Source organism: Schistocerca serialis, chromosome 7, assembly GCF_023864345.2.
Source record: "Schistocerca serialis cubense isolate TAMUIC-IGC-003099 chromosome 7, iqSchSeri2.2, whole genome shotgun sequence".
Classification (NCBI taxonomy): Eukaryota; Metazoa; Arthropoda; class Insecta; order Orthoptera; family Acrididae; genus Schistocerca; species Schistocerca serialis.
Genome location: NC_064644.1, coordinates 388,673,500 through 388,701,303, shown reverse-complemented (window position 1 = coordinate 388,701,303; position 27,804 = coordinate 388,673,500). Strand labels below are relative to the sequence as shown.

The 27,804-nt window shown below is 45.0% G+C and overlaps 1 protein-coding gene across 2 annotated transcripts in view; it reads left to right on the top strand.

Annotated features, from left to right (window-relative positions):
- The window catches only part of LOC126412505 (probable 4-coumarate--CoA ligase 1), a 165,268-nt gene that overhangs the window by 108,593 nt on the left and 28,871 nt on the right, over window positions 1-27,804 (top strand). For both annotated transcript variants that reach the window (XM_050082132.1, XM_050082133.1), the window contains exons 4-6: window positions 1,285-1,579; window positions 13,329-13,497; window positions 26,811-27,089. In XM_050082132.1, the coding sequence (XP_049938089.1) occupies window positions 1,285-1,579; window positions 13,329-13,497; window positions 26,811-27,089 (743 nt within the window). The remainder of the gene's footprint in view (window positions 1-1,284; window positions 1,580-13,328; window positions 13,498-26,810; window positions 27,090-27,804) is intronic.

Genomic DNA, 27,804 nt, shown 5'->3' with positions numbered 1-27,804 from the left:
ATCTGCCCTGTATATTAGCTAATAATGAGACGTGTGTGTCTGGGGTTTTAAAGTTTTGTGATATGTCTGGACTCTGGCCTAAACATTTAGGCTGGAGGTTTTAGTGTATTGCAGAGTGGCTGGCTCCTGCCTTTTTTCCTTGCAGTCAGCCAGCCACTTCCATCTGCTATATTGTCTCACCTCCCTCTACCACTTTCTTCCTTTGCTGTCCGTACTGTTGACGGTATGCTTCGTCCCACGTTTCGGTGTCGGACGGCACATATTTTTCCAACCTCGTTACCTCTGTTTTCAGTGCTGTTTTATCTTCCATTTCTGAGTATTTTCTTGATACCCGTCTCAATCTGTTACTGAGCTGGCGCTGAAGACCTTGCCGTCGTGCGAATATGCAACCGTCTCCATCCATGTAAAGGCAGCATGGCTCAATATTTCTGCAGGGAACTTCCAACGGCTTTTTGAGTCCATACTACGTCGAGTTGCTGCCACTACGTCGGGCAAAAGGAGGTCTGATACGATATCAGGCGCTATCCTATGACTTTCGTCAAGTATGTTTATTGCTCACAATAGGTGCAGCGCAGTTCATCTTTGCTACAGATGGTTCAAATAGCTCTGAGCACTTCTTCTTCCTTCTTTCACTGGTGCCATGTCCCGCACTGACGCAGGGTCGGCATTGTTAGGAACGGATTTGGCAAGGTTAGTGGAAAGGAGTGACCGGATGCCCTTCCTACCGCCACCCCGTACCCCCGGGAAGGAATTAGTGTACCCCAACTGTCTGCGACGAGTGAAATCCATGGAATACTGCGAAAGAGTTAAGATGTCTGCGAGCCATGTAACGGAGGCGGAACGTGGGGACCAGCCCGGCATTCACCTAGGGGGACGTGGAAAACCGCCTAAAAACCACATCCAGGCTGGCCGGCACACCGGCCCTCGTCGTTAATCCGCCTGACGGATTCGATTCGGGGACGGCGCGCCTACCCGAGTCCAGGAAACAGCGCATTAGCGCACTCGGCTAACATGGCGGGTTTCAAATAGCTCTGAGCACTATTGGAGGTCATCAGTCCCCTAGACTTAGAACTACTTAGACCTAACTAACCTAAGGACATCACACACATCCATGCCCGAGGCAGGATTCGAACCTGCGACCGTAGCAGCAGTGCGGTTCCGGACTGAAGCGCCTAGAGCCGCTCGACCACAGCGGCCGGCATTGTTACAGACCCCGCGCGATCTTAGCCGTCCCTGTTTTCCTCTTGTGCGAGCACACGTGTGCACTTCTGTTATGTGACACAGAGGACCTGCGGCGGCTGCTGGTGCGGCTGTCCCCCGCGGCGGTGCTGTGCGAGCAGGCGGCGCTGGGGGCGGTGTCTGCGGCCAGCCCCGTGCAGCCGCAGCCGCTGGGCGCCGCCGCCCCCGTGCCGGCAGCAGACGTGCAGCGCTTCGTGACCCAGCAGCTGTCGCGGCCGCCGCCCAAGGGGGAGGACGCGCGCCGACCCGTCATCGCGCTGCACAGCTCCGGCACCACGGGCGACCCCAAGACCATCCTGCACTCCCAGGCCAGCTTTTCTGCATTGCTCGACGTCATCAGGTGAGACCGACATCGCTGTAAGCCTCCACAGCGCTGGTAGTTTGAGAAAGGACGACATTCCAGTCCTGGTGGTAACGTTAGTGACTGCTGAAAAGCTTCTTTTGATACCAGTTTACATTCCGGCAAAATCGCACACAATATCAATAAGATATTACAGGTTTTGGTCATCACCGACTATCTTTACTCCTACAAGACAAATAAGTCAACTTTAGAAGTGAAGATATACACTACTGGCCATAAACATTGCTACACCAAGGAGAAATGCAGATGATAAACGGGTATTCATTTCACAAATATATTATACTGGAACTGACATGTGATTACATTTCCACGCACTTCGGGTGCATAGATCCTGAGAAATCAGTACCCAGAACAACCACCTCTGGCCGTAACAACGGCCTTGATACGCCTGGGCATTGAGTCTAACAGAGTTTGGAAGCGTGTACAGATACAGCTGCCCATGCAGCTTCTACACGATACCACAGTTCATCAAGAGTAGAGACTGGCGTATTGTGACGAGCCAGTTGCTCGGTCACCATTGACCAGACGTTTTCAATTGGTGAGAGATCTGAAGAATGTGCTGGCCAGGGCAGTAGTCGAACAGTTTCTGTATCCAGAAAGGCTCGTACAGGACCTGCAGCATGCGGTCGTGCGTTATCCTGCTGAAATGTAGGGTTTCGCAGGGATCGAATGAAGGGTAGAGCCACGGGTCGTAACACATGTGAAATGTAACGTCCACTGTTCAAAGTGCCGTCAATGCGAACAAGAGGTGACCGAGACGTGTAACCAATGGCACCCCATACCATCACTCCGGGTCATACGCCAGTATGGCGATGACGAATACGCGCTTCCAATGTGCGTTCACCGCAATGTCGCCAAACACGGATGCGACCATCATGATGCTTTAACAGAACCTGGATTCATCCGAAAAAATGATGTTTTGCCATTCGTGCACTCTAGGTCCGTCGTTGAGTACACTTCCGCAGGCGCTCCTGCCTGTGATGCAGCGTCAAGGGTAATCGCAGCCGTGGTCTCCGAGCTGATTGTCCATGCTGCTGCAAACGTAGTCGAACTGTTCGTTCAGATGGTTTTTGTCTTGCAAACGTCCCCAACTGTTGACTCAGGGTCGATACGTGGCTGCACGTTCCGTTACAACCATGCGGATAAAATGTCTGTCATCTAGACTGCTAGTGATACGAGGCCGTTGGGATCCAGAACGGCGTTCCGTATTACCCTCCTGAACACACCGATTCCATATTCTGCTAACAGTCATTGGATCTCGACCAACGCGAGCAGCAATGTCGCGATACGATAAACCGCAATAGCGATAGGCTACAATCCGACCTTTATCAAAGTCGGAAACGTGATGGTACGCATTTCTCCTCCTTACACGAGGCATCACAAGAACGTTTCACCAGGCAACGCCGGTCAACTGCTGTTTGTGTATGAGAAATCGGTTGGAAACTTTCGTCATGTCAGCACGTTGTAGGTGGCGCTACCGGCGCCAGCCTTGTGTGAATGCTCTGAAAAGCTAATCATTTGCATATCACAACATCTTATTCCTGTCAGTTAAATTTCGCGTCTTTAGCACGTCATCTTCGTGGTGTAGCAATTTTAATGGCTGGTTCAAATGGCTCTGAGCACTATGGGACTTAACAGCTACGGTCATCAGTCCCCTAGAACTTAGAACTACTTAAACCTAACTAACCTAAGGACATCACACAATACCCAGTCATCACGAGGCAGAGAAAATCCCTGACCCCACCGGGAATCGAACCCGGGAACCCGGGCGTGGGAAGCGAGAATGCTGCCGCACGACCACGAGCTGCGGACACCATTTTAATGACCAGTAGTGTATAAATTACTTCAAAATTGTACACGGCTTGACAACCGCTAAGGAACAACTCCCAATTGCTATGGAACAACCGACAACGCCTACAAAACTCGATCAATGATAGTAAATGGAAATGTAGAGGGCGGGACGTGTCAACCGCAGCGAAACCTATGCACGAATGTGCTGCATGCATTCGACTGTTCACGCACTACGGTATTTGACGAATGTTGGTGTGGAACTGAGTAGTCCGACATTTCGTGTGGTACGGCAACATCGCTGGAAAGTATGAGTGCTTACAACCGTGGACGAGCAGTCGGACGGCTCGAAGCCGTCAAAGTATAACTACTATGGCCTCAGTAATGGCTGTGTCCAAAATCATTATATCGCGATTGAAACAGGCCCCTGAAAGTGGAAATGCAAAGCCAAAGCATGTCGGTGATCTTAGACAGATCACCATACCGCAAGAGGATCGATATGTAGCACTAGTGGAGAAAGGGAACAGACATCTTACTCCTAGGTAGATAGCTGTAGACCTGTCAGCCCCTACCTGTATACGTGTCTTTGCCAGAAACATTTCGCAGCTATTTTTTTCTCGTAAGGCTATTAAATGCATCCCATCCCACTTGAACCACGCCATCGTCGAGAAAGAGTTCGTTGGTGTAGGGAGCATGCTGGTTGGGGTCACCAACAGTGGTTAAGACTGATGTTCTCTGACGAATCTCGCTTCACTGTGGCAGGTGATCCTGGCACCCACTTAGTGTGGAGGGAGAGGGGAACACGTTACACGGAATGTTCATGAAAGTCATCAGTATAGCCTACACGTAATGCTCCGGGCAGGTATCATGCACAATAGCCGAGCACTGCCGCATATCTTTGCGCTAGATACTGTTACAGACGGACATGACTCGCAATTATTTCCCTGCGATACCATTGTTCTGTAACGGTATCTAGCGCAAAGATCTGCGGCGGTGTTCGGCCATTACGCATAATGGATACCCACACCAGGCAGTTTTGATGACGTTCATGAAGTCTACGTTTAACGTGTTCCCCTCTCTCTCCCCATTAAATGATAGCCAAAATCACTTGTCACAGTGATGCGGGATTCGTCCGAGAACATCACTCTTAACCACTGTAGGTGGCCCCAAACAACGTGCTCCTCACAACAACGAACTCTTTCTGGACGACGGCATGGCTGAAGTGGGATGAATTTAACAGCCTTCCGAGTAAACAAAATCACTGCGAAATGCTTCTGGTAATGCACATGTACCGGTAGCGGCTGCAAGGTCTACAACGATCTGGCTAGGAGTGAGATGTCTGTTCCTTTTCTCCACTAGGGCTACACATCGACCCTGTTGCGGTGTGGTGATCCGTCTGCGATCATCGGCATGGTTTGGCTTTGCAATTCCACCTTCAGAGGCCTTTCTTAATCCCGAGATGACACTTTTTGACACAGCCATTACTGTGGGCACAGTAGTGACTCGTGCTCGTGTAGCTCAGCCGACAGTTCGCCGCCACTGGTGGAGCGCCTCGGACAACTGTTTACGTCCACGCCGAGGAGCGTTCCGCGCACAGTGTTGTTTACTTACTGCGATTCTCGCAAGTAACTGCGTTATACGCTGAAGCGCCAAACAAACTGATACAGGAGTGCGTATTCAAATAGAGAGATAGATAAACAAGAAGAAAAAATGGTTCAAATAGCTCTGAGCACTATGGGACTTAACAGCTGTGGTCATCAGTCCCCTAGAACTTAGAACTATTTAAACCTAACTAACCTAAGGACATCACACACATCTATGCCCGAGGCAGGGTTCGAACCTGTCGCCCGGTTCCGGACTGGGCGCCTAGAACCGCTCGGCCACCGCGGCCGGCAAACAAGAAGATTACGGCGCTGTGGTCGGCAAGGCCTACATAAGACAACAAGTGTCTGACGCAGTTATTAGATCAGTTACTGCTGTTACAATGGCAGATTGTCAAGATTTAAGTAAGTTTAAGCTTGGTGTCCCGCGCGGAGTGGCTGCGTGGTTTGAGGCACAATGTCACTGATTGCGCGGCCGCTCCCACCAAGGTTCGAGTCCTCCCTCAGGTATGGGTGTGTGTGTTGTTCTTAGTATGTTAGTTTAAGTAGTGCGTAAGTCTAGGGACCGATGACCTCAGCAGTTTGGTCCCTTAGGAGTTCACATACATTTGAACTTGGTGTCATAGTCGGCGCACGAGTGATGTGACACAGCATCTACGAAGTAGCAATGAAGTGGGGATTTTCTCGTACGACCATGTCACGACTGTGCCGTGATATTAGGTATATGGTAAAACATCAAAGCTGCGACATCGCTGTGGCCGGAAAACGATCTTGCAAGAACGGGACCAACGACGACTGAAGAGAATCGTTCAACATGACAGAAGTGCAGCCCTTCCGCAAATTGCTTCAGATTTCAATGCTGGACCATCAACAACTGTCAGTGTGCGAACCATTCAACACCGACATTGGACTGTTGATGACTAGAAATATGTTTCCTGGTCGGACGAGTCTCGTTTCAAGTTGTATCGAGCGGATGTACGTGTACGGGTATCGAGACAAGCTCATGCAGCAGTGGACTGTTCAAGCTGGTGGAGGCTCTGTAATGGTGTTAAGCGTGTGCAGTTGGATGATATGCAATCCCTGATACCTCTAGATTCGACTCTGACAGGTGACACGTACGTAAGCATCCTGTCTGATCACCTGCATCCATTCATGTCCATTGTGTATCCCGACGTGAAAATTATTGAGCATATCTGGGATGCCTTGCAACGTCCTGTTCAGAAGAGATCTCCACCCACTCGTACTCTTACGGATTTATGGAAAGCCCTGTAGGATTCATGGTGTCAGTTCCCTCCAGCATTGCTTCAGACATCAGTCGAGTCCATGCCGCTTCATGTTGTGGCACCCCCTACACGATATTAGGCAGGTATACCAGTTTCTTTGGCTCTTCTGTGTAGAAGCAACATGGCTCACTCATAGAAAGCCAACCGTCAATATCAGCTTCGCTACTGGATTCGCTAGACCTAAGGCCATCGAAATCGAACGATTCTTACGGGAAACGTCAGACTAGGTCAATAGGATCCGATAGGCATCCATCTCTCTATTATGAGTACAGTGGTTTAAGTTAAATTGATTGACATAGTTCGTGTACATGACCACAAATTCAATCGATCAAGCGATCCCAGGACTCTGCACTATTATGGGTTTTGAACTTTCCTTGAGGTTCCGTTAGACGTCATGGTCAATGCTCTACTACCATGCGGAGGCATAATCAGCCATGTCACCGACGAATGGACTACTTTTACCTCATGTGCTGTTCTTAACAAGGTGAGGCAAGTTCGGATAGAGCTTACAAGGCCTGTCCTGCCTTACTTTCTTACCGGTGACTGTAGACCGATAATTATTTACGACGAACCGCCCAAGCCCTGTTCGGGTTCTGTCTAGGAGGGCCATGTACGCTCAGAGTGCGTCCTAAGGAGGTAAGTCACGTTCCGACGGGCGAAGCTGTACCCTCACCCAGCGTCCATGCCTGTTACGTACACAGCCGCCTTCCGGAAGGAGTGATCCTTTGACGTTTCCTAGTACCAAATAAAGGACGATCCCATTCCACAGTCGAATCAGGTGGATAACAATGCGTCCAAGATGTCAGGCAAGGAACGCCCCGTTGAGCAACTGCAGCAGAAGTCCGATGTCGCAGGAGCAGAGACGAACATGGAAATCGGCCAGCTGGTTGTACCGACGGCAACTTTTGTCCGCGTCTTTCAAGACGACGGGGCATCCAAACTGCGTTTGGATATGGAGACAGATGTCCGACAGCGCAAATAGGTTACCAAAATGGCGAAAAATGAGACGTCGCACATCATCGGACGATTGCTTTATCTTTATCACAGCCCACATCATAACTGATGATGGCCGACACACTGACGCCATCTACGGAGAGAGAACCGACGAGGACATTGTGTGTCTAACATGGAAGGCCGCATCTCATCCAGCAATACTAATACCGGTGCAAAAGACCAAGGGTCAAGACACCTTACTCAGCGATGGTCTACATGTTGCAGATACAGGGGCCGCCTTTCCACAGGAAGTATACGCCGACGATTCCAGTCCCTCTGTGGTTGCGATAACTCGATGACACCAGCTTCAGAAACCGGTAGTGGAGCAGTGATACTCCCTAAGGAAGGTAAGAAGGGCGCCACCTACCTACCATCGGGACACGGAATGGCTCTGGTAGTACATGGAGTGCATCTTATCAACATCTATGCGCCGTCAGGTACGGAAAAACAAAGAGAACGAAGACGGTTCTTGGCGGAAGAAATAGCTTTGCTCTTTATAGAACGGCACGCTCATTAAAGCCTCGGCCGCGACTTAAATTGTGTGTTGACATCGAAAGATCAATTCTCACGTTATAAACCGTCCCCAGAATTGAGAACACTGGGCTAGGAACGTGTCCATACAGATCGATCCAGATATATGTCAATAGCCACTCTGCCAATCGCAAGGATCATATCTTGGCCACGTTCCACCTCCAACCTGGCATCCACGACATATAACTATGGCCAGTGGCCTTCACTGACCACACGGTATTCATCTGCACCATCGCCCCCAAAGACAGCAGGTGCGGCGAAGCTGAGGACTATGGAAAATGAGTGTGGCCCCCCTTAAAACTCCAGTGTGTCACCAAGTTTGTGAAGAAGTTTGGCTTTCGTGTGAAGTGCGTTGACGGATGTGCCCTGCGACATTACTTTGTTGGTTGGAATGTACAAAACCGACGATACGGAATGCACTGATTGCGTTGGAGCGCGAACGTTCGCCACGGAGACGGCAGACTTCAAACTTGTATTTCACGATTCTACGAGAGTGTACCAATCACGCCTCCTCTCCTGCCAGACAGGTGGTGGACCAACGAGTCAAACCAATCATTATGCGTTCTCATCTGGAAGGAACAGCGGTCCGCGCGAGACAACAGATCAAGGTTCTTCTAGAGGTTGCTCCAAGACTTCCGGAATGGTCGGAGGGAACAGTTTGCACGCCTTAGACATGATTCAACCGGTCGCCTACATAAATACCTACTTGGCGTCACGTATCTCCCACTAAGCACAGATTCTTCCGATACCAAAGACGGTCGCTCGACGGGATTCAAATGGCTGTGAGCACTATGGGACTTAACATCTGAGATCATCAGTCCCCTAGAGCTTAGAACTACCTGAGCCTAGCTAACCTAAGGACATCACACACATCCATGCCCGAGGTAGGATTCGAACCTGCGACCGTAGCGGTCACGCGGTTCCAGACTGAAGCGCCTAGAACCGTTCGGCCACCCCGGCCGGCCGGCTCGAAGGGATTACTCTTCAATAACTGATTGGTGTCCTGGTCCTTCCCTTTGTTAAGCATCGGGCTCGTCCGTGTTGACGATCACACGGTGGCACTTTATCTCAGTGTGATGTCGAAAACGTGGGGTAGACAACAGCGGAGTCTATTCGGCTCTTGAAACACAAATTGGCGCCGGCCTCTAGAACTGCATCGATAATGGTGAAGAACATCTCCCACCCATTTCATCATATCAGAGATTTTTTTTCCTTTGATATAGCTACATTATGACAGATCGGCGACAGTGAGCGACATCTGTGGAATACACGTAAGCAGATGCCTGCCAACCCTGTGGAAGCACGACACCCCACATTCCATGGGCTGGTGATATCGCGGACAATTCACCATAAAACCCTTGGCACGAAAAATGTGGAACGTGGTAATTAATGGTAAACAAGACACCGGATTCTGCCTCAACGTCGTCAATATGCTCAACTCCCCGTTTTGCCATGTGCGTCAGGTTAAAGACGACGACGCCCCCCGTCTTATGTGCAGCCCCTCTGCGGTAATGTTGCATCTAGTGGCGAAGATGATTGCCTTACATCTCCCCGTAAGACAACAAGCCATTGCTCCCACAATTCTTTTTCCAGACAGAATATGCTATCCACGAGACAACACCAGCGCGGTGATATGGCTAAGAGCGCAAGCGGTGCATTATCTGCTTCGCGACGACCCAAAGGATGCGCCGAGCTTCTGGAACCATCTGTATGCACGACATAAGGCAATGGCGTGTAACCCGAAATACCGACAACATTTATCTAACTTCGTGGGAAGCGAGTTACGAGATACTCTGTGCAGCTGGAACTTCTCACCAATGAGAAGCTGATGTTGGACACGATGAGGAGACACTCAGTGGCAATGACGAAACGGTTATCTCCTTCAGTTCTACAAGACAACGTTTTTCTTTTCTCTCTCTTTTTCTTAGTTATTAGAGAACACGTGTCATTTCCTTACTGAAGAGCGTCCGGTGGATGAATCGCTATAAACTTAAAAAAGGGTGTATTTTGTTTGAGTTGTTTCATTTTCAAAGAGTTTTGATTCCTCTTCTTCTTTAGAGTTGTATTTAAAAAAATGTGAAGACGTGGCCGACTCCATCACGAGGTACAACGGAACCGGCAAGGAAAGGGGCCGCTAAGAGGGACACTGTACATCTTTTTTTGTTCTGAAAGAAACAGTTTGTCTATAAAAATTGGAAGAATGAACAAAAATAAAAAGTCGATAGAGCACTTACCTGTGAAAGGCAAAAGTCCAGATTTAGAGTCTCGGGTCAGCACACAGTTTTAATCCTCTAGGAGGCTGGCCGCTGGTGGCCGAGCGGTTCTAGGCGCTACAGTCTGGAACCGCGCGACCGCTACTGTCTCTGGTTCGAATCCTGCCTGGGGCATGGATGTGTTTGATGTCCTTAGGTTAGTTAGGTTTAAGTAGTTCTAAGTTCTAGGGGACTGATGACCTGAGATGTTAAGTCCCATAGTGCTCAGAGCCATTTGAACCATTTAATCCTCCAGGAAGTTCCATGTTAGAGCACGGAGTGTCCACTTCAAGCTTGTAATAACCGTTATTGCCCTAAATAGTATAAGGCGAATGCTTACATGGTCCTCAGGAGGAGTGTGGTCCAATACCTCCCACAGCCTTCCCCATTCGGAGTTTGTGTTGAGTTTCTTGTCTCGACGCGGACAGGGTGATAATTCTTAATCTTCCTTTCTTCCTTCAAAGTGTTTACAAACAGCAAGAAACAAATTAATGTGCTATTTATTTATTTGACAACTAGCTGACAAACTCAACATCCAGGTATTCATTTTACCAATCTGATATTAAAAACTAAAACAAAAAAAGATTTGTGTTTGTAGTTTAATATCGAAAAAATTTCATTTCCATGTATTCGTGAAAACACCATCGGAATTATAAAAAAGTCCTACAAAAAATATGCAAACTGTACAAAGGTAAGAGTAATTGAGCCGTTTGCGGCTCGCGTTGGTGCCGTTTGTAGATTTCCTCCCTCTGTTGGAGGCCAGACGGTATCGTTTAGTTAACTGGCGCCACTCGGTTTCGCAAGCGTTGCCTGTCCGCTAGTGGCAGCAGCGGCGGTTATCGATACGTAGTAACTGTTGCCCTATCTTTGCGGCAACTTCGTTGTTTCTCTGGGTCGTGTGAGTGTGGCAGTTCGGTTGGGAACTCAGGAGAAGCCAGGTCCGCGCAGTGCGGAAACACGCCAGGACCGCTGGTGGCATGCATGGACTGCCGGGTGGATGGGCGGTGGTCACGAGGGTGCACGACCTCGTCGTAAACTGGATCCAGCAAGATTTAAGATGAGTGCATTTCAGTCCAAGTAGAGAAACCTCCACCATTGTGATATCTCACGGTTCTCCAGTGACTTGGGTTCGTGTTGCTGCTCGTAGTAGCGCCGAGGCGAAGAGCAGCGAGTAGAGTGCTTGGGGAAGACGGATTTGATTAGCTTTCCTCGACTTCTTATTACTATTTACTGCGTTCAAATTGTTGCAATTTGTTAAGCTCAAAGAGCGGTAATTTTTCTTGTCTGGTGGCCGCTAACGCCCCAGTTACCTGCCCTGGGGGTTAGTGTATGTAACGGCAGTGTACGTTTCCTCGTCTTGCCGCTGCTGTCTGGTAAGGCGTGTAGCTTTGACAGCTTTCTTGATTGTAGGACGGTGGGTGATTCTTCTACTCTGGTGGTAGTGGTTCCTTTCTCGTTCCGGGCGCTCTAAACACAGTATTCTGGGAACGTAGTGCAGACCGGCGGTTTCGGCTTTGGCATATTGTTCCATCGTTGCATTTTGTTTATTGGACGTCAGATAGCTTCAGCAAGATTATCATTAGTCATTCGTTAGATTGCCACTAGTCTACCACCTTGAGAAGAGAATGTAACTCTTGGCTGCCTATCTCATCGCTCGAGAAAGTGTTTGTTGCCGGACCTTAACAGAGGTCGATTCCTGTAGCACCGTCTGTGGCCCCTTGGTTCTTGTAAGACATGTGTGTTCTAAAAGGAGGTCTGATGGCCAGTAGTTCAGCGTAACGCTCCTTCAGCTCACGCCTTCTGTGGATGTAATCTGCCTCAGTACCCTTTAAGGAACTTATGTACTGGTCCTTGTGTTTTATTGTTGTCTTATATATTACAATACCTTGTAATGCCTACATTAAAGTTTATATATGTTTAGTTAATAGTTCTAGTCGCCTTCTGGAACAAATGTAGCAGTGTAGTGTTCAGTGGATGTTAAGGGTTGTGTTACAAAGTTTACCATCATCTTATTTCACCTGTTTGGTGATCAGTTTTTTAATTAACCTTTGCTATTGTATTTGCTATTTTACAGCAGGTTTCTAAATTTTTATATTATTTCCGTTCCTGGCGTGTAAGGCCTTAAGCCGTGATTGTCGTCATTTGCCTTAAAATTCTAATTTGGTATTTGTATTTACGCAGTAAGCCTTTAAAACCTTATTGACTGCCATTATTGGCGGCTGATGCCTTCTGCTGTGTTTGTGGCGACTTGCCTTTAATATTTCAATACCTTTAATTTGTAAGTTGCAGCGAGTTTTAAAGAATTCTTTATTTATTGCCATTCCTGGCGTGTAAGGCCTTCTGCCCAGATCACAGTGGTTTGCCTTTAAAACATTATCTTCTGTATCTGTATTTAATGGTGATTTACTAAATTGTAACTCACTGAAAACACTATTATTTACACAGTTGTTTATTCCTTCATTAATAACGTGCGGTACCTTTATTTATTGTTGAGGTCTGAAATTACTGGTTTAAAATAAATTAAGTGTAACTGTAAAAGGCAACCAATAGTAACTGATTACGGCCCCGTCCACAATCGTAACCGAATCCTGCCTTCCCTTCACTACCAGGTTTCAGTAATATTTATTTAACTTAGAACTTGATTGTAAACAATATTTCTAGTCACGCGTGCAGTTTCTGTACGCTGGGCGCATTTGCTGCATGTGTTTACAACGCGATTTTGTAATTGTGTATTGTGTATTGTTTTTGCCTACAGCCGTTTGCCCTTCACGTTTGAAAGTTGTCGAAAGCACTGTTAAGGATTTCCTTAAGCTGACTCGATTGTAGTAATGTCTTAATTGTAAAAACTAAAGTATTAAAAATTCATGAATAATTTTGCATTTTTTTCACGCATCAGTGTCTGATTTTGTGTCTCTTGAACCGTGTGTCATTCGAGATATATTACATTCAGCGGTGTATTTAGGGGGTACTCTCTGTGACGTATGTTGCGAATAGAGTTAGTAACAAAGAAGTAATAAATTTGAACGTCATGCATGATACGGCAGATTTTCACTCATCTCACTGAGCCATATCTCCTGAATTATGATAGGTAGATGGTTATTACCCCCGTAGCGATTGTTTCGTTACAGTGAAGGATGTGTGTACAAAGTTTGGTTGAAATCGGTCCTGTGCTTTAGGAGGAGACGCGGAATAAGCACACACACATACATTTTTGTAACATGTATGGATGTGTGTCACTATTTTGAAATTCACAGCTCGTTTCGTTTCGTGTTTACCGCAGGAGGAAAGACTCAAACTACCGTGAGGGTGATGTGTTCGTGATAAACACGCCATTCTTCTGGGTGACACAAGTAGTCGCCACGCTGATGTCGATGGATTTCCCTGTCAAAGTGGTGGCGGTAAAAGGCATGGACCCCGCAGCCTTTCGTGACGCAATACAAAAGTACCAGGTAAGAATATATCAATTTTTTCTAATTATTCACATAGGTACCCACTAATTCGTAACAGTCCTGTCCAGCATTACAGTTTTGCGCTATTAACAGACTTCATCTGTCAAATTAATCCCGCTTTCACATCTCTCATTTTACTTCAAAGGCTTCTTACCTCATCAGTTCTATCGAGTGTCTCTCAATTTCTTGCTTTATCTGTTTACCATCCACTTTCAGGCAATGCATTTTTTTAGCTTCCGTTACTACTTCTATTTTTTCACAGCCTACATTTCACTTCCGTACAGTATAGTGATCAAGGCTTCCAGCATAAGTTAACCACTTTCTCATAATTCACATTTTCAGACCTAGATTTATTCTGGTGACCAATACTACTTTTACTTATGCCAACTGTTTCTGATGTCTCCATTGATTTGGTCATCTCATTTTGTTCGAGTCTAATGCTCAGAGCCCCGCGCAGATGGCATGTCACAACAATTTTTCACACAGCCTCAGGTCACGAATTATTGACATGCTGTTAACAATGACTGGTCATTCCGAACCAGTTTAGCCACTAAAATATTTTATGTTAGTGTTTGACTACAATTAACCGTATTGCTCATTCTCGTTCCTAGCTTCAGTCGTCTCTGGCTACATCGACTCCTAATTACTAGAATTTTTCATTTCTTGATTATATGGCCCCAATTTTCAAATAGTTTCTTAAAAATCCTCTGACTAAAGGACTAAGTCGTCTATTAATTTTTAGATTATGTCCTCCTTGCACTTTCATTGTTCCCAGATTTTTCTAACACTTTCTTCGTTGGTATTTTCACTTACAACTTCAAGTAATAAAAATAATGAGCTGTTAGCCTTTCTTAGAACCTTGGAATTTTGAGCTTACCCTTCCGGATCTTCCTCTTCTGTTACTTTTGTGTGATTTTTATAGATATTATGTGTTATTTCTGTCTGCTTTTTATCTCCAGAGTAGTAAAATTTCCTAATAACTTATTTCAGCATAAACTGCAAGTCCTTTCTTTAGTCCACAAAACTATGAATATATAATGACATTTAATAGTCATTTCATTTTACTCAGTCATACAATTAATTTCTATAGTCATATTGTAACAACACTTTTACTTTCTGAAATTTTATATGTGCCCTCTTAAATTAACTGTCAGTGAATAAGCCTTTAAACTAAGAGGGCGTGCTGAAAAGTAATGCCTCCAATTTTTTTAATGTGGATCTCTTAGAAAGCATTTTCAATAAAACACATGTTATTAACATGGGTGTGGTTTCAATGGACAACAGTGAAAGGCTAATTCATCCATTATATACTTATGTAGATGTCATAACTTTGCAACATTCCAATATGTAACTTAAAATTCTGATTTGCTCATTTTGCCCGTATTGTTTTTCTTTCACCAGCCAGAAATCATTCTGATGAAGGTTTTTTAAATTTTATGTTAATGGTTGATAAAAACCACATGCTAGAAATCCTTAAAAATGGGGGTGGGTGAGTATGGGAGTGGGGGACCATTTGAAGGTAACTTTTTACATTTTTCTTGAACAACTCGATAAACGCAGCCTCTAGTGGAAACGAATCGCAGTGCAAAATTTAACTACATTAAATTTCCTACGAAACAGGTTCTAATCATTTTTATCTAGGACTAATAATTTCTGCAAGGAGAGTGGGAGAACACTGAAAATTTGCACAAAGTGCATAATCTGTAGCTTAGGTAGATTTTGTAGTCCATTTTGAGATAGTTTTCCAAACTGATAGACCAGAAGTGCGTCGGATCAAACTGTTTATCTCAACTTCCTCCATGTCACTATGGTACATTGTAAACAGTTATCATTTCCACCCTGTATTTCCACTCTTGATCTGAATAGAAAAAATCAGATTTCAGAATACCAATTAATGTTTATAAACTTTTAAGTGAATTGTTACTTCTCTTCCTCTGACTTGGTATTGTATGTTGTTGGCAATAATTGAGTCACAATAGCTTTGATCTTCAGCCACAGCAAGCGTGGAGTGGATCGAGAAGCGACTCGATTGTCACTCCCTTAACAAGGAGAGATCCCAAAGCGACTCTAGAAACAGTCTGCTGTATTAAAGCTGAGGTGGTTTTCATTAATCATCGATATTAATATCAGTTGTGGTCTCAATATGATCAAGATAGTCCATTTTTAGTTAAACAGAATCAGATACTTTTCTCGGTCCACATTACTCCAGATTTTGAAAAGATATGCTCACAGGGCACTGATCTACATGGATACATAATATTTTCAGAATTAATTGGTATATCGTTTGGTACTGAAATTTTCCGGTTTCCCACTACTTTGAGACCGCTGTTTCTAGCAAACGTGCTTCAGATTAATATTTGTCTAGTTTGACAACCACTGTACATCCCAGGTTTGTCAGTTCCTCGGAGCTGAGAACTCCAAACAGCTGCTCATATACTGCCAGGAAAAAGAAAATTAGTGCACCAGGAAAGACAACGTTGATTTTCATATGATGACAGCATATGCCACCTGTGAGATGATAATAGTTTCAACGCTGTCAACAAACAGGTAGCGTAGTGGCACAGGTGGCAGAGCGCTGCTGTGTCTAGCCTTTAATAGTAACAGCTGACAGTCAGGAGGCTCAGTGTGGTGCAAATGTATGAAGCAATCAGACAACCAAGCCATGGAGACACACTCGTGCTTTCTACAGCCAACTTAGCGAGTTTGATAGGGATCAAATTTTGGCCTTCCGAGTAATGCCATGGCCCTTTTGCAGAGTTGTCACGTAAGTTGGATGTGCTGCGTCACTTGTGCAAAGATGCTGGAATCAGTGATCACATGAACACACAGACGAGATTCTGGACGACCAAGCAGCACAGACACCTGTCAGGATTGTCATATTGTAAGGAAAGCAGTGGTACATCATACAGCTACCACAGCGCAGATAAGAGGGCTTGTGGACCCACATGTGTTAATACGAACTGTTGTGAACCTTTTATTAGCAGTGACACTATGGGCATGCACACCTCTAGCCTATCTTCCACTCGTGCCACAGCATGGCTCGACTGATGTCGTTGGAGGATCACTTGCAATATGGAAAGGCGGGCCATGGTCTTCAGCGATAAAAGCAGATTCTGCCTGCATGCAAATGATGGTCGTTTGTGTGCACTATGTAGACATGGTGGGTACTGTCTCATAGAGTGTATTTGTCCAAGACGCACTGGGACCATCCCAGCTCTCATGGCTTGGGGTGCGATACCTGGTACCTCATAACCGCTTGTGCTAGTTTGTAAATATAATCATTTCATGTACTCCACATGCACTGTTGTAACAATAGATCATGAGTGAATTGGAAACCTCTAAATGGGTGTACTAAGGTATTTTTCTGGCAGGGTATTTTATCCACAACAGTAAATTATATAATCAGTGTCTACAAAGAAAACAAAAATAATAGCTTTCAATGACCTGGAGCAAATTATGACTAAAATAATAATAAACGATCAGAAAATAGATAAAGTAAACTCGCTCAGCATCTTACGAAATACAGTCTCATACATGACAGAAATGGACATTCGAGGGGAGAAAGATTCAGTCACAACAAAAGAATAATCTGTAGATCCATCAGAATTAAAGTAAGAAAGGAAACTACATCTAAATTTTACAAAACTTTGTCAGTATCAACTCTGACATGGGAATGGACTGTAACAAAAAGAAATGATCGCAGAATACAAACGTTGGAGATGTGACTCCTAAGGAAAGTAGCTAGGTACACATTGACAGGACGAATGCTGACATCAGAGAAGAACTGGGCATAAAATCTTAAATGAGCACATTAAGGAAAACATATTTCACTGAAGAGACTAAGAGTATGTTATAAGAATGGAAGATGACAGAATATCAGAATTAATGGTGAATTATAATCCAGTGGGCAGAAGACCTTCAGGAAGACGGAAGAAAAGGTGGAGAGATCAGTAGTTTTAACCAAGTGGGCAAAAAAAAATGCCTGATACATGCACAGAGAAGACACTTCATATTTAAAAAATGCATATCTTTAAGTAACTGTGATTTAATGTGTTCTGTAAGTAAGTACAAAATCCTGGTTAGATTTAAGAGGTATCCTGAAGGCATTAATCTGATCAGGTTAAATAAATAAAAAAATAAAAACAAAATGAACTGATATATACATGCACTATGATATATGCAAAAATAATTATGCAATGTGCGTACCATTATTACTACAAAGAATTGTATCCAGCAGATCTGAACTCAGATGGGAGCCACTGAGCCAAGAAAACAAACAGCTAGCTGAATCTGGGAGTGAGCCAAGAGAGCAGTGTGTTTCCTGAGTCACTTTGGGAACCGCTCCATGGGGTGCAGTGAGCCTAACTGTTCCTGCTGAGGGGAAAAAAGGGGGGGGGAGGAGGAGACCAGTGAGCCATTGGGAAGAGAGTGACTCCTGAGTCACTTTGCGATCCACTCTGTACAAGTGGTGGCTGAAGACCCGCAGCTTGTGCGACTCCCATGATCACCACCAATGTACGATCAGATGTCAAAGGACGAGATGTAATGTTCAGGAACTTTTGAGTGAACTGTTGACTGGGCTTCTAAAATTGTACTTTTTCTTTTCAGATCAACAGCGGAAATACAGGATGTAAACAGTAACTGTTTATAACATACCACAATGACGTACAGTAATTTGATATACGAAACTTCTGGTCTGGAAACTACTTCCATTTGGACTACAAAAACTACCTAAGCTACAGTGCATACACTTTGTGCCAGATTTTGAGTGTACTCTCGCTCTTTGCATAAAGTCCTAAATAAAAATGAATAGGACCTATTTTGTAGGAAATTTAATTTAGTTTTTGTACAGAGATGCGTTTTCGCTGGAGGCTGCGTTTTTCGAGTTGTTCAAGAAAAAGGTAAAAAAGTTATCTTCAGACGCACCCCCACTCCAACACTCACCCACCACCGCTCAGGATTTCTATTATGTTGTTCATGGCATTCCCTACTCCACTGTACCAGAACGTGCAACTACACAAAAAGAGATCTTATGGGGTGGCTTAAATGGCGTCAATGAAACGACGCATGTTCTTGGTGCGTTGATTACCACACTGTTCGCGGTCAAAAGCGACAGTCCGCAGTGTGACGAGCAACAGAACTACGTTTTTGACAACCGCTGACACTGCTGAGGCCCTCAGGACGGTTCAGACCCTCTTTAAGGACATCGCGGACTAGCAGTCACACTGAACGAGATCGCATCCATTTAGAGCGCCGTTTGGTATATAGGGTGGAAACAATAGGGACCTTTCGAAACCATTCAACGAAATTCGAATGCGATCCGATGCAGCAGAGGGTGCTTATGCACTTTCAGCCCTTCTGTTTCGTATCATAGCTTGTTACAAATAATTTCTATTTTCATAGATACCTTAGTAATAAATAACACCTTATTATGATTACTATCCTAACACATTGAAAGAATGTGAAAAGGCCCCACGCTCGGCACGAAAATGTGATGAACTGAGGAACTGAAAAGAAAATGCTCCATATTAGGCACCAAAAATATTGTAAAAATTTAAATTAAGGTTAAATCATGGTAACAGTTACTACAACAATATTTACAGTGTTACATGCGTCTGTATGTTCTGAAGAGACAAAGCAACTGGTACACCTCCCCAATATCATGTAGGGCCATCGCGAGCACGCAGAAGTGCCTCAACACAATGTGGCATGGACTTCACTAATGTCTGAAGTAGTGCTGCAGGAAATTGACACCATCAATCCTGCAGGGTTGTCCATAAATGCGTAGGAGTACGACAAGGTGGAGATCTCTCCAGAACAGCACATTGCAAGGCATCCCAGATATGCTCGTTGATGTCTGGGGAGTTTGGGTTCCAGCGGAAGTGTTTAAACTCAGAAGAGTGTTCCTGGAGCCACTCTTTAGCAACGCTGTACGTGTGTGGTGTCGCATTGTTCTGCTGTAATTGCCCAAGTCCGTCGGAATGCACGATGCACATGAATGGGTGCAGGTGATCAGACAGGATGCTTACGAACGTGTCGCCTGTCAGAGTCGTATCTAGACATATCAGGGGTCCCATATCACTCCAACTGCACACGCCCCACACCATTACAGAGCATCCACCAGCTTTAAGAGTCCCCTGCCGTCATGCAGGGTCCATGAATTCATGAGGTTGTCTCCGTACCCGTACATGTCCATCCGTTCGATACAATTTGAAAAGATACTCATCCGACCAAGCAACTAATTTCCAGTCATCAGAAGACCATTGTCGGTGTTGATGGGCCCAGGCGGGGCATAAAGCTTTGTGCCGTCCAGTCATCACGGGTACACAAGTGGTCCTTTGGCTCCGAAAGCCCATATCGCTGATGTTTCGTTGAATGGTTCGCACGCTAACACTTGCTGATGGTCCAGCATTTGCAGAAGGGTTGCACTTCTGTCACGTTGATCGATTCTCTTCAGTCGTCGTTGGTCCCGTTCTTGCAGAATCGTTTACCGACCGCAGCGATGTCGGAGCTTTAATGTTTTACAGGATTCCTGACATTCACAGTACACTCGTGAAATGGTCGTACGGGAAAATCCCCACTTCATCGCAACCTCAGAAATATTATGTCCCATCGCTTGTGCGCCGACTAAAACACCACGTTCAAACTAACTCAAATCTTGATAATCTGCCATTGTAGCAACAGTAACCAATCTAACATCTGCGCGATACGCTTGTTGTCTTACATAGGCGTTGCACACCGCAGCACCGTATTCTGCCTGTTTATATACCTCTGTATTTGAATACGCATGCCTAAACCAGTTTCTTTAGCGCTTCAGTGCATTTGCGTGTAGTTTCCGGTGACTGCAGATTATCAGTTTTACTTTCGTACACCTGAAATCACTTGCAGAAGTAGCCGTTGTTCAGATATCTGGGCTACAGATTTCTTTTCCTCCACTGCTGTGTCAGCCTGAAAATTTACTTATAAAACCAGCAATTACTCAATAACCGAGAACTCTTCTTCTTTGTAATATATTAAATTCCCGTTACAACCTGTATGTTGCATTTAAAAGTTGCCTCCAAGATCAAGTTATACAGTATGAGTTGTTACATCATGTCTCGTACGTCATTACTGTCAAGCAACGACTGACTTAACATCAGAGACGTTAACAACAATGTTCCAAATCATGTTGGTTCCATGGACCAGAGCGTATCTCCTAGGCTGAGTGCCAGTGGCATGCAGTAATCTCTGGCTGCAGCAAGTGCATCAACAGGCCGTAATATCGCTGCCACCGCCCCGTTTTGCACACATGCTGCGGTCACCCCAGCATACGGTACATGCACAGAGAATGCCAAAAATACCCCACTTAGAAGACCGGTCGCAGACGTCCACTAAACCAACAAGAAAATTCCTTTTTTTAAAAAAAGCGGACATAATTCGTCGAAATGAAAGTGATGTGTCACACCACATCTTCTAAACAATCAAAACGAAAATAAAATTAGGTCCGATTTGACTGGGCATAGGTTTGACTCAGTAATTGGGCATGAACGGGGTCGAAGGGGAGCGGAGCGACAATTAGCCATGTGACAATATCTGCGTTACATAAAGGCATAGGTGGTTTGTGTAATGTCGGCGCCGTGTGCTGACCGCTGTTAGATCTCTTGTGGTGTTGCGCGGTCATTGATTGATAGGCAGCAGCTTTAATCTTCATGCCCTTCTGCCCTCACAGCTTACTTCCCCCCACTCCAGGTAGCATGCTACCCGGCAGCCAGTGTGATGCTATTGCCCTTGCAGTGTCGAGTAGACACTTTCCGGCTCCCAACATGCTCACGGCAGTAGTAATTGGACGTAGGCATAGTGTCAGCGTTGTATTTGGAAGCTGTGGTCAAATGCAAGTATCAGACTACAAGAAAGACCGTATGATGCAGAACGGGAAATGAATCTCTCACTGAGTAGAAAATAGACTGTCACGCTTTCAGAAAACAAAATCAGTATGTGAGTCCTCCGATTTCTCTCAGGATCCTCGAATCCAATTTCCCACTCCTTAACCAAAAGAGCCCCAGAATCATTTCACTGCTCTCCAACTGATGGATCAGTCTGTTTGAATGATACCTAGGTTGATACCGTGTTCGCGCCGCCCCCCCTCCCCCCCCTCCCCCCCTTCCCCCCCCCCCCCCCTCCTTCGTCAAGTCTGAATTTTCGATATCATCATCTATGTCAATGGCGGAATCAGTTTGTAATGTCATCCAATGAACGATCAACGCTGGGCGACCACCCCTGCTAGTTTCCATACAGGATACCAAACTTTCCGATCTTACTTTGAAAATCCTTGGTCAGCGACTAGAGTGTAACAAGGGGGAACTCTTGCAATGTTGTCACTCTGTTTCGTCTGCATTGTTGCATCTATCGCCATTGTTCTCTGGGTCCCTAGTGGCTTACATTCCGGATTTTCCTGTGAAAACCACTGAGGATTCCTGCAGTAGTTTCTCTGTATTTCTGAGCCATCGAGAACGCTGCAGACAAACAAAAATGCCTTTAAGCCCTCACTCAGTTTTCTCAGGCCCGTGGAGAGCGTCTGCATCCCTCATTTGTCAGTTACGCCTCTAAACGGGACACCCCTTTCAGAGCGGAGCAAACACTTCAGTTAAACAGTATACATCCATCTTCTGTGGCTTTCAGGGAAGTCTCAATACATCCAAGCGCGGCTTAATTGGAACCCTTTTTTCATGAGTATCAGGCTGCGAAATATTACACCACATGCATCAAGTCTACAATTTAAAAAAAAAAAAAAATAGTTCAATAAGCTCTGAGCACTGTGGGACTTAACATCTGAGGTCATCAGTCCCCTAGACTTAGAACTACTTAAACCTAACTATCCTAAGGACATCACACACATCCATGCCCGAGGCAGGATTCCAACCTGCGACCGTGGCAGCAGCGTGGTTCCGGACTTAAGCGCCTAGAACCGCTCGGCCACAAGGGCCGGCTAGAATTTTCAGATTTTATCTTTAATTCTTTTTCCATTATTAAATTCAAAGGCACTTTAGAGTTGACACTCTACAGTGTTTAATACTTTCAATTTATAAGAGTGAGGACAGTGCCTTGTTTGCCAGAAGAAGACAATTAACAGTAGATCTATATAACTCACGTGAAATCGCTATGATGGCATATCCGATCTTGTGACTCCGTTCCTTTAGTTCTCTCCATGAACTCATTCTGACAAAGTTTGTGTTCTTATGCAAGTTCTTACTAACCATGAGCAGTGCGAAGAATGACCACCCACACAGCTCTCTCTCGACTACCCAAGTGTTTACATCTGCGATAGATGCGTGTTATGTCTAGTACTGTTACCATGGCTCCCATGGGAAATGACTGAAAACTTGTCATAGACGGGACTCGACAGTGAATAGATCTCGCTTACTTGGACTTCGGGCCCACATTTTCTGTGCACATTCTTTGGTGGCACAGTCTTCAGTTCTAATAGCTAAACTTTGGCAAAAGAAGCTCGTCTCTGGAGATTGCAATCCTTTAGTAAGGTGATTCTTCTGGGATAGTTTGAGGTGGTATGTCGAGCTCGTGATATATCGAGCTAACCACAACTTGACTACTCTGACCATCGATTGGCAGAAGAGTTGACTACGGGCTGTTTAGCTTCTACATTCAGTGTTCGGTGAACTAAGGCCTTCTCAATTAGAAAAAAAAGGTTCATAGACATCCTCTCCATCGCAAGTTGGCAGAACATGACGCCTACGTGAAATCTGTAGCGGAATTTAAAAACAAAGATCGTGCTTGCATAAAAATGTCAACCAGGGAGAGGCTTTATTTATTTTCCATCAGCGTCCAGCAGACATCTCACTGTTTCCTTATCATTTTGATTAGCTAGTTTGTAAAGCACTTTTTCGAAATATCTGTTGACAATGAGTGTACAAAACGACTTCGAACAGATAATGTAAACTCACTGCTCATCGTAACTTTCCGATTTTGGCGCCAAAGCAAGTCAAATTAAAACTTCAAATGTGCATCAAAGAGTGGAATCCTATGAATTGGTAAGCACGTCCCCAACAATGTGCTACAGAGCTAACGGCGAATTACCCCACTACGTCTGGAACTCGGCCCAGGCCTCCAGTCAGCTGTCACTCGCTGCCTCGCTCTCACTGCCCCACCTTCGCTGCTCAAGACCTATTTTATGAGTCGCCCGGCCAGAGATAATTAGCGAAAAGCTACAATCGATTCGAGCTGCCAATAGTAGCGCCAGTAAATAATACCATAAATCAAGGCACGCGAAATCGATTGCGACCACCTCACTGATCATTTACGAAATTTCAAACGACTATGAAATGATGAGTAAAATGTCTCATCTTAAAGGTAATTTTGTGCTGATTCCAAAACTTGCCTTAGATTTGGAGAGTCTGCAATTTTTCTGAAGTTTTAGTGACTTTAATATTATGATTAATAATTTACTAATATTAATTCACCTATTGCACGTGAGTTACAGTTGCATGTGTAAAACTTGATCTTTCATTGTCTAGTATTATTTGAACTAACGTTAGTTTTCAAAACAGCCGTTCCATTTAATTTCATTGTTACTTCATAACATCTTTTGTTAATAGGCCAATGTAAGTTTTGGGATTAACCCAAATAGGTAGGTCTCCCATGAAAATTATTATCCAATTCAGATCTTTAGCTGTTACAAATCCACAAATTATGGTAGTGACACATGAGGTAATGAATTTAACTGGTTTCAACATTTTAAATATAGGTTTCTTACAGGAAGCCTAAAATACCATTTCCGAAGGATTGTGTGGTATCTGAGATATCAGAAAGCAACTCTCGATGTTGTGCTGCTCTTACAAACATGTATGACGTATTAAAAAAATTGGACAAGTTCAAGGAAGACGCACGCACTGAGCGTTTTGTACAGACTTAATTATGTACACTTACAGATCGTTTATCCATCACTGGAATCGAGTTTTTCGACGATAGTTTCCTGTCATCGATATCAGTACTGACAAGATTTCAGTTCCAGGAATTCCAAGATCATATCAAAATCTCTACAATAATTCTTGAGATTAACCTGGACATAAAAAAGAACCGAGTAGTTGACTTCTGTTTATGTAGGTAATGAGAAAAGATTTCATAAAACATTTTATTTCATTGCTGTTACACGACAACAATTTAAATTTTTCGTTGTCGTGCAGTAATATTTCCCTGTTATGCTTTTTACGTATGACGAATGCAATGTAAGTTCAACGGCAGAACGATATTTTTATATGATATAATTATAATCTGACAATTTTCAGATTTTTTCCTTTAATTAAACTGTGAAACCCTGTTTCTTGTCAAATTTCATGTTTCTAGGTCAACGGAAAGTACCCTATAGTATTTGACAAGTAAGTTTTCAGGTGCCAAAATATGTGACATAGATGGCCATATTTTTTAACTGCATTGACTGAGAAGTTTAAATCTTTTACACTACCACAGAATCTTAGGCCTTAGTAAGTAACATAAATTTCAACTTGATCCATGCACCCATTCCTAACGAAAAGGGCTCTTAATAGTCTGACAGTCAGATGGACAACAAAACCATCCTATAACCGTTAAGTTTTCACCAATTAAGATAGGGAACCCTAAGAAGAATTTCCGTGATATCAATTTAGGTCAGAGACAAGGTGTCTGTTGCTAGGTATCGCGTTCGATTTTAATCGATACTCGTTTACGAAATTATACCACAACGTGTACCTACACTGACGTGGCCAGTCATGGAATACCTCCTAATATCGTGTCGGAGGTCAGATCTCCTTTAGCCCAGTGCAGTACACTAACTCGAAGTGGCACGAACTCAGGTCTTCGGAAGTCCCTTGCAGAAATATTGACACACGCTGCCTCTAAAGCCGTCCATAATTCCGAAAGAGTTGCCGCTGCAGGATGTTGTGAACGAACTGACTCCTCGATTATGTCCGATAAATATTCGATAATTTCATGTTGGGTGATTTGTGTCGCCAAATCAGTCGTTAGAATTGTCCACAATGTTCCTCAAATCACTCGGGAACAGATTTGGCCCGGTGACATGGGCATTGCCTTCCATAAAAATTCATGAAGTCCAATGGTCTCCAAGTAGCCGAACATAAAAATTTCCAGTCAATGTTCGGTTCAGTTGGACCAGAGGACCCAGTTAGTTTCTTATAAACACAGCCCACACCATTGCATGTGAAATCTTATGGGACTTAACTGCTAAAGCCACCAGTCCCTAAGCTTACACGCTACTTAACCTAAATTATCCTAAGGACAAACACACACACACCCATGCCCGAGGGAGGCTCGAACCTCCGCCGGGACCAGCCGCACAGTGCATGACTGCAGCGCCTGAGACCACTCGGCTAATCCCGCGCGGCGCCCACACCATTGTGCAGCCACTAGCAGCTTGCACAGTGCTTTTTTGACAACTTGGGTCCATGGCTTCGTGGAGTCTGTGTCGCACTCGAAGTCTGCCATCGGACCTTACTAACTGAAATCGGCACTCATTAGACCAGGCCACAGTTTCCAATCTTCTATGGTCCTACCGATATGGTCATGCACCTAGGAGAGGTGGTGTTAGGAATCACCCTTGCGTCAGTCGTTGGCTGCCAAATTTCGCCACGCCGTCCCAACGGATACGTTTCTCAAACGTCCCACATTGATTTTTTCGGTTATTTCTTGCAGTGTTGCTTGTCTGTTAGCACTGACACTCCTACGCGAACATCGCTGCTCTCGGTCGTTATGTGAAGGCTGTCGGCTTAAAATCTGGTATTCTCCGCACACTCTCGACACTGTGGATCTCGAAACATTGAATTCTCCAATAATTTCCACAATGGAATGTCCCATGTGTGTAGCTCGAACTGCCATTCCGCGTTCCAAGTGCCGGCCGCGGTGGCCGTGCGGTTCTAGGCGCCCCAGTCCGGAGCCGTGCTGCTGCTACGGTCGCAGGTTCGAATCCTGCCTCGGGCATGGGTGTGTGCGATGTCCTTAGGTTAGTTAGGTTTAAGTAGTTCTAAGTTCTAGGGGACTGATGACCACAGCAGTTGAGTCCCATAGTGCTCAGAGCCATTTGAACCATTTGAATCGTTTCAAGTCCGTTAATTGCCGTCCTGCAGCAGTAACCACGTCGGAAACATTTTCTCATGAATGACTCGAGTATAAAAGACAGCTCCGTCAATGCGCTGCCCTTTCATACCGTGTGTACACTCTACCACTGCCATCTGTGTATGTACTTATCGCTATTCCATGACTTCTATCACCTTAGTGTATTAGTGACATGTGGCAGTGCCTGTTGATTTCTTACGCTGGTGTGCTGGTAGGCAACGACCGTGCTGACCCCGCCGCACGTGTGGACGCGGTTGACGAAGATGGAGGACTCGACCCACGAGCAGTTCCGGACGCTGCGCTTCCCGGTCAGTTCGGGCTCCACGCTGGACTCGAGCAAGGCGGCGCTGCTGCACGAACGGCTGGGCCTGCGCATGGCTCAGTGGTACGGCACTTCAGAGGTGCTCCCCATAGCCGGAATCACCAAGGGCGAGGGGGGAGCGCTGCCGCCCACTGGGTCCGTGGGCCGCATCAACGCCTACACGCAGGCCAGGGTGAGAGCCGCAGCGGGAACTCAGCCCGCTCTACCCAAGTCCAATGGCGAACACTTCTTCTTTGTCTTCTTCTTCTTCTGCTTCATTTCAAGGAGGCTTACAGTCTATTCCGTCTTCAAAACAGCCACTTTTTCCTTGGTCTTCCAGTATCTCTCTTTCCTGTACGTCTATTGTCTTTAAGATGTATAACTATTCTCTCTGTCCTAATTCTTTCAGTATGCTTCAAATGCTTAGAAGAAAGATTAAGGAAAGACAAACCTAGGTTTCTAGCATTTGTAGACTTAGAGAAAGCTTTTGACAATGTTGACTGCAATACTCTTTCAAATTCTGAAGGTGGCAGGTGTAAAATACAGGGAGCGAAAGGCTATTTACAATTTTTACAGAAACCAGATGGCAGTTTCAAGAGTCGAGGGGCATGAAAGGGAAGCAGTGGTTGGGAAGGGAGTGAGACAGGGATGTAGCCTATTCCCGATGTTATTCAATCTGTATATTGAGCAAGCAGTAAAGGAAACAAAAGAAAACTTTGGAGTAGGTATTAAAATCCGTGGAGAAGAAATAAAAACTTTGAGGTTCGCCGATGACATTGTAATTCTGTCAGAGACAGCAAAGGACTTGGAAGAGCAGTTGAACAGAATGGACTGTGTCTTGAAAGGAGGATATAAGATGAACATCAACAAAAGCAAAACGATAATGGGATGTAAATGTAGTCGAATTA